Below are 12,505 nucleotides of genomic sequence, written 5' to 3'. Positions count from 1 at the left end.
GCAAAAGTTTTACTTAACCGTATTGGTTCGAATATAAGACAGCCTTGGACTTTTTTAAGTTAAAAAATGGTATTGCATATAATATTGTCTCACCTACGTAACTTTGATACGTTCAGTTGTTTTTGATAAAAATATTAAGTAAAAAGACAGAATATTGTGTCTTGAAGTGATGTTAAGTAAATATGTTTCATTTTAACGGGAACGGTTAATTATGTGAATTAATTATGTGAAATTAATTAATTAATTATGTCACATAATTAATTAATTAATTATGTGAAAGCAGCTTCAGGGATACCTGCCTAGGTTAGATTAAATTAAGTGCAGGAGCCGCCTGTTATTTATCCTGATTAAGCAGGTAAAGACCCTTACACTATCTATCCAGATTAATGACGCTTTCCTGGAGCCCATGATACCTAGGTGCTACTGTTATTTGACACAACAGACATCATGCTTGCCCTTAACCTGAGAAAGCTGTCAAAGTACTTTACCCGATCAAACATTTTGAATTATCTTTGTATCTAGAGTCCCTTCTGAATTTCGGCTCATCAGCGGCTGAGCGGTTAAGTTGAACACTTTAATTCGACCCGAGTTCAAATACCGGCGAACAGACTACTTGCGCGGGCATTTTTGTGGTTTTCGCCATGTGTCACGTGGATATAAGTGTATCATGTGTATTACGTGTCATGTGGTGAGACAATATTATATGCAATACCTCCTTTAGAAAGTCCTCGACGAAGGTATCTTTTCTTTTTGGTAGATAGCTCGCACGTGATTTTACGTAACCCAGTGTAACCAAACCGTCTGAATTATACTAGTATTATACTATGTATATATTATTTATATTAGATTGCACAACTGAAATGATAATAAATAAACAAACAGAGTCAAAAATATTAGATTTATGATAATATTAGACCGTGCAACTAAAATGATAATAAATAAACAAACAGAGTCAATAATATTAAATTGATATGATAATATTAGATTGTACAACTGAAATGATAATAAATAAACAGAGTCAATAATGGAGAATAACTGAAAGTTAAAAGACTAGATTACCATTGAAAATTCTGATACGTTCAGTTGATACGTTCCTCAACAAGCACATCTTTCCCCAACAGTGGCCAAGTGGCTAAAGATCGCTTAATAGTGGTAGTTCACTCTGGCTGCCAACCCAGGCGAATGGGATGGCATAATCTCATTTTGCATAGTATGAATGTCTGCTACAGACCAGGAATTATGTTTGATATTAATTTCTTTTGTTATATTATATAATAACAAATGATATAATAGTCTTGTCTCTTTTTAATCATATCAATCTTAAATATTTTCACATTAATTTGAATCACATCAATAAAAACTTTAATGTGTTACCACATAACTTCCTTGTATGGCCTATTAAATTATTCACATTTTTTGCTGAACTTCATTTAATCTTATTTCCTCGAATTATTCTAACTCTCTCAAGGCAAGTTGAAAATGACATCACAAATTGCAAGTTTTGAAATTAAATATCCCGGTCAGTTTTTGTCGTACGGAAGCCAAAATTCTTGTAATTTTATTTTTTAATAACGAGTGTGAAACTTTCCAAAATTTTAGTATGGGAACGGGGAGACCACTTTAAAAGTTAGATTCTGTTATTTGTCGAAAACTGTTATTTTTTTTTTTTATTTAACATTGAAAAAAACGTGAATATTTTCCTAATTTCAAACGCATCTGTAACTGGACGTATATAATTACGACTAACGATTGCGAAAATAAAGCCTGTTTAAGGACTTTGAAGTCGGCTAAGTAGGTGATTATGTATATTTATGTAAGAAAAAATATGTAAATCAGCTTTGTAATTAAATTTAACAACAGGCTTTTAATACCTCATTTTTAATTTTAGTATTTCGTCACTGTATTCTAAAAATTGCAATAATTTTCCTGGATTTTCATTTCTACATCAACCTATGATACATGGCTTATGTTATGCTGATGACATAGCTAACTGGGAACTTGAACTCGAGATTTTGAGAACTGAAACTTTTCTAATCTAAATCAAAACATTCCTCTTGGCGAGCTACCGTATTGTGTAAATGAGCACTTCGCTTTTACCTTTGTTGCTGCTTAGACTTTATTTCGCTGTGTTCTCGTTCTGTCGTAACATTATCAATGTAAAGTTTCTGGAAACAGGACGATTCGAGTGCCAAGTGAATTGTGGCCACATATTTCACTTTAAATAAAAATGGAATTTAATCCTCCTCGATTGTCAAGTTTCTTACGTACTCACTTCTACATAACATAACATAACTTAACATATTAGCATACGATGCAATCAGAATTCTTCCTTTTCAGTATGGATCCTTTTCAATATACCATCTACGTGCTTCGTTATCAGAATTCCTGCGTTTTTGTATCTCAGTATTCTCACTTTAGTACTTATAAATTTGATTTTATTGCACACACACACACACATATATATATATATATACATGTTTGGCACTGTCGGTTGCGATGAGGAAACGAGATGCACAACTACATGTTATAGCAATCCCATATACAAACGTTCACTCCAAATGGCTTCAGGAACGGTAAAAATGTGTATTTTTGTTGAAATATGATACGCGAAATTTTTCACGATTACAATAACTTCCTTTGCTTCTTACAAAGAAGTAAAAAATAGGTCTCTTCCAATTCTAAGTTATAGCTGTAAGAATCAGTGCTTGATATTTATAAATCTTTCTGTTCAAATGCAAGGTCAAAAAAGCAGCTGTTAATATTTACCTTTCTATAAAACAGTGAGTACGTATTCTTGAAATTCCTAGTTCACTGATCTTAACAGGAAAGCCTTCGAAATTTTATGATTCAATATATGAAATAGAGATGAATTTCTCACCATATATTTAATGAAAGAAAAAAGTTTAGAGAATATTATAGTTTAGAGAAGTTTGTAAGGTTTATGTAACTAATTGGAAAATATTCTAATTTGTTTGAATTAACAGTTCGCCCACTACATGCGCCAAATGTACCAGTTTGAAAGTTTTCTTATCTGTAAAATCAGCTTTCAGGTAAATAGCCGAATTTAAAAAAAAAGTGTATCTCTGATAGCAAAAAGGAAACATATTCTTCTGGTTAAAATGCTATCTTTTTTATTATTTTATTATGATTTTGCGAAAATAAGATTTTGTGCTTATTTTGTTATCTAAAGTAATTATTCTGCAAAACATATATATATATCTTTTTATAAAGTTTTTCTCTTAATTTTAAATTGCCGTTTCTTTTTCAACTGCATTCAATTAGATTTCATGAAAAAATTTGAGTAAAGTGCTATGATGCATAAAAGAAGAAATATTGTTTGCATTAGTTTTTTTCTGTGTTAAAATTGTTTTTATAGTGATTAAACTAAATTAAATTCATAGATATATGGTATCATAACGTTAATGAAATTAAACACACATATTTAAATATTTATATTAATTAGAATGATTTAATAGAAATCATTTAATATTTTCTTCAATTTGGATACTTAGATAAAATAATCTTTAAATTCGGTACCTGTTATGTTTAAAATCGCTATGGAAATCGCAGATAGTTTAGCAGTTTATGGGTTTTCTGTGAATATACCATCGAGACGTGGTAGACAGCAACCAGTTCTAAAACGTCAGAAGCTCCTTGAGGTTTCTGTATGGGAAGTAAGATATAACCACACTGTGGACACTGTCCAATACTCAAACATGGGTACGAATAGCGTTGTAATTTGGAAACTTGTGAAGGACATTCCAGAGTCCTGTGTAAAAACTGCAAAGCACACTTTAACATTTTTTATTTAAAAAAAAATAAAAGTGTTAAATTTACAATGAATCTTAATAATATTGTAATATATATTTATATTTTTATGATATTTTAGCTTGAGATCTGAAGGCGGTAATTACCACGACATTTTAATATTTATAACCCAAGTAGGTACATGTCAGTATGTTGCAAAAGAGTTCTAACATCTGTAAGGAATATTTTATACACTATGCTTTGGCGTGGCTAAAAAGATCCAGAGCTTAAAGGGTTAAGGCTCCATAACACTAACAGTTATGATACACGCCTATCTTAACTTACAGTTAACATTTTAATCAAGATTACTAAACGCAATAGTAGTAAGCAATAGCAGTAAATGAGATATATCCCGCCAGAGCTTTCGAGGGATGCTTTTGTGAGAGTTCGGAAGGACAAGAATTAAAACGTATTCCCCGCAACTAGGCCGTGCCACAAAGTGCTAGCTCGGCTATAAAATTTCAGGAGCTTTATAAATTTGTTATCGTAGATAATTAATAAAATATTTAATATTTGAAGCACTAAATGATTAAAACGCACTGTATTAAGGTCCATTTATAGCTGCATGAAACGTGGAATGAAGTGCATTTTCAGAACTGGAATTCCATTGCTAATGTTTGCTAATTTTTACGTGTGAGTATACGTAAAGAATGTAGAATTGGCAGTGGAATATGAAGCATGGAAATGAAATATACAGGGTGTCCCGTAAAAGTTGCGACAAACTTCTGGAGAAGTAGGGCACATCATAAGGATTAAGAATTGCATAGGAACCCATGCCCAGAAACATCACTGTACGCCGCCAGGGAGTGCTGTACAGGAGAGTAGTAGTGAAAAGTGAGGATTGCCTTATTCGAGCGGCAGGTACCATACGAAGAGCATGGAACGCTGTACGAACCGGAAGCTTGCAAACATGCACTTAGTGTATGGAATACCTGAGGGTAATGGACGAACCACAGCCCGCATATATCGAGAACGCTTGTCCGACAGACAATCAACCATATCACACTTTGTTTGCACGTCTACATCAAAATTTGTGTGACTACGGGTCATTAAGAAGTGGACTCATTTTGAACTGAATGTTCGTAGCCATTTGAACAGATCATTCCCGCATCAATGAATTGGTCATGGTGGACCAGTTCCCTGGCCGCCACGCTCACCGGATTTATCGAGCCTTGATTTCTTTTTGTGGAAAGCCATCAAAAGTATCGTTTATCACGATCCTGTTGTGTCTGAAACGGATCTCGTGGCAACACTCGCCTGCGCAGCTTCTAGAACCAAAGAAACACCCGGTGTGTTTGAACATGTCCAGCAATAAATGGTTCTTCGGTGTCAGGCATGTTTGGCGTCTGATGGTGCAAACTTCGAACATCTGTTGTAACATTCAAGCTGTCTTACACCATTTGTATTCATGTCCAATAAATGTTTCAAATTAATTACTCTTGTTTCTTTTCCCATCTTCTACCTTTGCTACCACTTACCCCTGACATTTCCGGGCATGGGCTCCTGTGCAATTCTAAATCCTTATGATGTGCCCTTCCTCCCCCAGAAGTTTGTCGCAATAGCAACATTTACGGGTACCCTGTATATAGACGTATCTGTAATGCAGATGTAATAATTTTATTTTATGAGAATTAATTTTAATGACTAGTAAGAAAAAAAAAAAATCTGAAATGTTTCAGATTTTAAATTACATCCAAAGGGGCGTTTTTTAACATTTTGTGTGTTACCTTTCTTTATTAAATATCATGTTCCTCGCACTTAAACCATAAGATCCAGTGCAACAGCAATATCGCAAAATAGTTTTAAAACGAGCATATCTTTAGAATTTCCGATACAGAGACTCACGCGCTGGAGATAAAAATGTTTTTTCTGCACAACGTTGCCATTGCTCGCTTTGAAATCCTTGAGTTTGTTAATCAAAAATTCGTCAAAGTTTTAAAAAATAGGAAATCGATCATAAAACAAATTTCAAATTTCAAATTTGGTCTTCCGCATGCTCGTATTCGTTGGAGGATTACGTTATTCAAAATTCGATGACTCTATGTACCGTTATTTTATGACAATGTGAGAAATATACATACATTTACGCAGATTTTCATTATTTAATTTCTTCAAATATAATGCAGGACTCTAACATTTTATGGCAACAGTTTGAAAAGTGAACCGACATTTATCCGTCCGACGCAAAATGCCAAAACGAAACTTATAGTCCTTCGGGATTCAAATCCCTTTGGACTAAAAAAAAAAAAAGGAATGTTAACAAAAGTATTTAATATTTTATTTAACTCAAGCCGTTAAAACAGGTAAACAATGATATTATTAAATTTATTCTCATTCTTAGGAGCTTTGGGGTGCCGATTATAAAAATCGTTTTTTTCTATCACCTATGCTTTTTATAATATGAAATAAATTTTATTCATATTTACCGTTATTATTGCTCTCTGTCATTTAATTCTTAAGGTATTCTGCGTAATGGAAAAGTTTTATAAAAACGACCTACTACGGTATCGGTAATCAGCTTTCATGTTCGCCGAAAATATCGCGGAGAAAACAATGCAGAGGGAAAACGTCGTTATACGAAACATTGTGCAAGAAAAGAAGCCAAGAGAAAACTTCGCAGTTCTAAAACATCGTGGTACAATATAAACCGGTTAAAAAATTTCGCAGTTTTAAAAGTCTTGGTAGAAAATATCGTGTTAAAAATAAGACACCTACAAATCATCACATGGTGATAACATCGCAGTTATATGTTTTCATACTTCAAAAGCTTTAAATGCATATCCGCACTACCGATCTAACATTATAAAAGAGATTATTACTAATCCAGTTTTATGCAAGAAGATTAATTAAATAATTATCTTTAAAAGTTAACTACATAAGTTTAAAATCCTAGTAAGTTTGAAATTCTATTAACTGTTATACGTGTAGCATTAATTTTCTTCTCATTTCCAGTTTTTGAATGCTTAAGTTAGCTAATTGCTTTTTCAGTAAAAAATTATCAGTTAATTCAACAATATGAAATATTAGAACACAAACATTTCTTCATTCCTTCTTGCGCTCGAACCATTACGCAAATATACATTTAAAATTTGTAAAGCCTGAAAATACAAGTCTGCGATGCTATTACCACGCAATAGTTTCTAAGTGCTTTATATTTTACCACGACACTTTTAGAACGATGTTTTAAACCTGCGAAGTTACCGATTTGTTTTTTATGTCGATGTTTTATGCCACGATGGTCTAAAGCTGCGATGTTTTTTGCTTGTAACTTCAACTTTTTCTGTAAATTAGACAAGAAGAAAATTTGTTGCGTATTGTTGCATCATAAATAAGTACAAAAATCAATTTAAAAGATGATTGTCTAGATTACAAATCTTTAAAAAATGTTGGCACACCTGTACTTTGCGTCAAAATGCAGACTTAGAATACATTTATTAATCTAAGTATATGAATCTCCAGTGAAAATTAATTAATTGTGTTATACTTCTGCGTAAATATTCTTTATATTTTTGCGGAATATTTAATATATTTTGTAAAATTATCAATAACATAAAATCATGTTTTATTATAAAAATATCATATCATGTTATAAACAATGCGGTTAAAGGTATCTAACGTAGTTTTGATGTTTTGTTGTTTACTTTGTAGAAAGAAACATATTTGTGCACAGCTTTCAAGATGCCAAGATCTGAGTTTGAATATATAGGTAAGAAGAACTTTAAGTTTTCCCACAAATTTAACATGCACACATTCATTTTAAAAATATTTTCTGTGCTTTCTGCTGCGTTATTACAGAACTCAGTTTTTTAAAATCTATTTGCACAGAAATCGAATTTACGTATTATCACAACCATCTTAGTAGGAATCGCCAAATTTTCAGAAGCCCCTGAACTTTGGCAACCATGCACATATCAGTTCTTTAGACAAGCATATCCATTATCAGCTGCAATCCGAAAGTTCACAGAATCACCTTTTTATTCTGTAAAATATGGCCAAGGTGGTTGTGGTAATACGTGAGTATCCAGAAATTTACCTATATATCATTTTACTAACAAATGTAATATAAATACATAACAACTATTGGGTTAGATCAGTTTATAAATTGAAATGTCTAATATCTATTTTATTATTAAAATTAAATTATTAATATAAAAAGGCCTTAACTGATACATGCTCTACTTTACGTGAGGAGCAGCATTTAAAATATTATCGAAATTTCTAAATTAAGGTTTCAATTTTAAAATATTAGCCAAATTTCTGTTAGTGTGCACTGTCTGAATTAATGAGGATTAAGAGAGAACTGGTTTCTGAATTTTTTATGAGACAGTCTGTTAGATTACCATTTTACTTCTAGGGTAGTTAACGGAAAATATATACTATGATATATTTTTCAATGGTGACGTATGTGAAGAAGCAAAATTATTCCTTTACTTGTTATGTAATAAATCCAAAATTACTTGAAAACTCTCTTAAAACCAAAACTGTCACAACCGAAAAGCATACTGGATGTTGCACGAAGATCTTTTCCTAACTTTAATAGATACAAAATTACAAAGCCTTGTAACAACACCACATCTACCAAAAATAAGTTTTTCTTTTTTGCATTAGCTCCGATGGTATTTATTTATCGTAAAGCCTAAAGAGTCATTTAGGCCTGATGGTGCAGTGGCTAGAGCGTCACGCAGCAGCCCTACAGGTTCGGGGTTGGATCCCCGAGCTGGGCAAGGTTGACTCAGACTTTCATCTCTTGGGTGAGTTGATAAAATAAGTACCAAGTTCGCTTGGGGACTAAACACCGGGGGTCCTGCGACCTAAAGTTGACCACTTGTTCAGGGCATATGCTCACGGGCCCTGTGGTCCACAGTCAGGAAAGCAGATATCGGAGCACTGCATGCCATGGCCCTTTAGGGCTGTTGTGGCACTTATTTAGTCTATAGAGTCATTATGTTATTTTGAAGCAGGAGATATAAAAAATTAGCAATGGTCCCCCCAGGACCCGAATCTGGAACTCTTGAACACGCGCCGAGTGTGCCGAGTGTACCCCACGAAGGTATGCTGGACAGTTCATACTTTCCCTTTTCCTTAGGGGACCCAATCGCCAAATCCTGGTGCTGCCCGATTACCCTTCCCCATGTTTTTTAGTTCGGGCCCCCACACGTAGATTCATCAGGTTATTTTGAAGAAGGAGACATGAATAATGAGCAATGCCCTCTCCGGGACTTGAACCGGACCCTTCGAATGCGCGCCGAGTGTGCTAGGCGCTACTTCACGAGTACATGGTGAAAGAAGGGAGAAAATGCCGTAGAGCCCTCCTAAAATAATGATTTACTTTTAAATCTTTCTGTTCGGAATATTTCTGTAAAGATTCCTTAGCTGATGAAAAACGTTATAAAAAACTGAAAGAAGGGAAATGCATCATGAGCAATAGTTTGATGAATGTTCGAAATTTTGAGTGATTTTCTCAGTATATTTTTTTAATTATATGGCTCATTTTCTTTTTCTGTAATTTTCCTATTTATTTATTTACTCATTTATTAGTATTGGTTTATAGAACCTGTTTGATCCTTAATATCAGAACTTTTGCAGAATTCATAATTTTCGTCACGCCAGTAATTTTAAACGCTCTGGTTAATTCTCTAACGATGTTGTCGTCCTCTTTTTTTTTAGAATTCTTTTGCTCAGGGTTTTGAAAGAAAGAGTTCAACTGAATAATTTAATGGTTATAAAATGCTCCTAGCTTTCCATGTATTAGGACCATATACAGTAGAATTCCAATTATCCGAATCAATTGGAACCAGACCCTATTCGGATAATGAAAAATTCGTATAATCGGACTTTTTCCAAAGAAAGGGCCTACGTACAGTTTAATTAATTACTATATGTACTGTATGTTGAAAATGGGAGAAAAAATATTTTAAAGAAAGACAGGTTTTAATTAATCAAAATGAAAAGGTGTTATATAGCGCACTGCACAGTACTTACGAGTGATGAAAGTCATTACTTGCTGAACATCTCAGTCAAAGTAAGCTGTTTGATGGGCACAGTGTCTGCACTTAAAATTTCTTAGCCAGCCGTTACTTGCTTTAAAGGATGAACAACCAAGCTTTTGAGCTAAGATCTTAGATTTTTCACAAAGAATCGGCCCCGAAATTGGGTTTCCCATCGACCGTTACTGCAAAAACCACTTGAAAAGGACATCTTTTAAATTTTTGTTTGTTGTTGCATTGATGTTCTTGAAGAACTTCTATCATTGTTTTTAAGCAGTGACCACGAAGTTTAAAAGTGTAGATTTGCTCCTTTTAATGTCTGAAATCGTTGATTGTCCAATACTACGTTTTCGTCTTAATTTTTTTTTAACTCTGAAAGCGATTCGGATAATTGGAGTTGTACTGTACATACTTAGAATCTGCGCTGTATATTCTGGGAAAGAAATCGCATGTCAACGGTACAGAGTATTCCTTTAAATTAGGTATTTCCAAGCTTTTTCTTGCATCAACCTCTTTTAAAGGGATGGTTTTCTTCATTAATTCCCTTACAACATTTTTATAATATCCAGTAATCATAATACAAATAACTGCACATAAATAGCCTAAAAGTAACAATTTCATTAAGAATAGGAGCAAAAGACTTAAAAAATGGTTTACTATGTTTACGTTTAATTATTTTTTGTATTATTATTATTTTAAGTTTTACAAATATAAACAGATTTTTAAAAATATAATCACAGATTCTAATTGCACAACAGTTCGATTTTAGTTAAACTGATGTATTGGCGCATTTTAAAAAAAATATTTGGTGTAAAATTGTTTAATTTAGATTTCAAATCATACCGTTCAAAAATATTCAACCTGTTTCCTGTTTTCCATCTTAGTTTTGCGTTATTCGTATTTTTGTTATTGTGTTTCCTCGTGTTCTTGCGTATTACCTCCTTATATTGCATATATCGAATAAAAAATATATACATTAAAAATATTATTGATTTAAAAATGTTTTAGATAATTTTAGGGTATGTTTTCCCTTATATTTATTTTATATGATTTCTTTCTTTATCATATAATGCAGCTTTATTTCAATAAATAATTAATAGGGGGACCGTAAGGTAATGTCGCTTTCTTACATTAAATTCAAATGAATAAATTTGTAACAAGTTTTTATTTTTAATCAATAATATAATCACCCCCGTTATCAGAAACCTTTTGCCATCTAGTGCGCCGATTTCAATCCCAGACCGATAAAAATCAATAGGTTTTTGAGTAAAATATCTCGAGATGGCATTTTGGACATCATCCAAATTTTCAAATTTTTTGTTACTAAGAAAATGCTGTAGGGATCGGAAAAAATGAAAATCGGAGGGGGCGATATCGGGCGAATATGGTGGGTGAGGTAGTGCCTCCCACCCCAATTCATTATATTTTTCCAGTGTTCGTCTTGCACAGTGCGGTTTTGCATTGTCATGTTGCAGAATGACGCCTTTTTCGTTGACAATCGTCGGATATTTTTCGATTAAGGATTGCTTCACTAGATTCAATTGTTCACAATAACAGTTTGTCCAGGTTTCAGCAATTCAAAATGAACAATTCCGCGAATACTCCATCAAACACCCAGAAGCATCTTTTCGGGATGTAAACCCTTTGTAACCTCTATTAAAACTGCCTTTTGAGTTTTGGATTATCATATAGGACTTATTTTTTTGTCTCCACTAATCAAACGATCAAAAAACGGTTCTGTATGGTGCCGTTGAAGCAATACGTTGCATGGGGTGGATAGGTTGGCTTTGTCTTTTGCTTTACTTATTTTTCCATTCTGCTTTAAATGTTCTTGGATGGTCGACCAAGGTTGGTTAAGAGTGTTTGACATGGATTTGCTTCCACTTTTGCCCTTAGCATATTGTTGTCGACATGCGCAGAAACGACATTACTTTCCGGTCCCCCTATTAAATATCACTATAACATTTTTTTTTTTTTTGTAATCAATGCGATCTTTGTTAGTAAGATTAATTTGCCGGCACATATTCGGCTATCGACACCTATTTCTGATTATACTCCTGATCATTATTGATCCTTTGTAAAATTTCATCAATTCCCAGGGATCAATACCTAACTCGATGGGAAACTCTGCTTTGAACTTTTCACTCGCTGCTTTTATTAATAATTGTACAAGTTTTATTATATTTATTTATTTATTTGAAATAAATGATGTATTTGCGAGTTTCAGGGCATGACGTCCACGCTATGTTTTCTTCGTATTCAAAGCCCCGAACTAAATGCAACAGAGCAGAAATATGACAAACGCCCAACGTTTTCAATGTTATCTATTTATTAATCGTTCTTCATCTTTGATATATGTGAACGGTTTTAAATCTTTTCTTTTTCTTTTTCAAACAAAAGTCAAAGCATTGTTGCGTTTTAAAGCTAAATTCGTCGATTTATTTGAATTTCAAGCACGTGTTCTTGTGTTGTTGTTGTAGTTACGTATGCTCACTTGTCTGACAGCAACGTCAGGCCAAGCCCACGAAATTTCTCGTGGCAGAGATCGCTCCCAATTTTGATGGAGAGCACCCCGGGTGAGACGGAGAAGAAGGTCTCTCACAGCTTTCCCCTTCCACCAAACCACACGACAGGACTTTCGGCTCACCGCATATTTAGAGTGCCGTCATGCTGCACTAACACTATACACTTACAAACACCATGCCTTCTCC

At 33.5% G+C, this 12,505-nt stretch overlaps 1 protein-coding gene across 1 annotated transcript in view; it reads left to right on the top strand.

The window, feature by feature from the left end:
- Positions 1–12,505, top strand: part of LOC118185578 (peptidylglycine alpha-hydroxylating monooxygenase-like) — a 77,299-nt gene that overhangs the window by 21,431 nt on the left and 43,363 nt on the right. Inside the window, exon 2 of the mRNA XM_035355456.2 lies at positions 7,456–7,513. Coding sequence (XP_035211347.1) covers positions 7,456–7,513 — 58 coding nt within the window. The remainder of the gene's footprint in view (positions 1–7,455; positions 7,514–12,505) is intronic.

This window comes from Stegodyphus dumicola, chromosome 2 (assembly GCF_044657685.1).
Source record: "Stegodyphus dumicola isolate Sdum_Otavi_A_Nest chromosome 2, ASM4465768v1".
Lineage (NCBI taxonomy): Eukaryota > Metazoa > Arthropoda > Arachnida > Araneae > Eresidae > Stegodyphus > Stegodyphus dumicola.
Note: the sequence above shows the minus strand (reverse complement) of the source record. Positions and strands in the feature narration are given on the sequence as shown.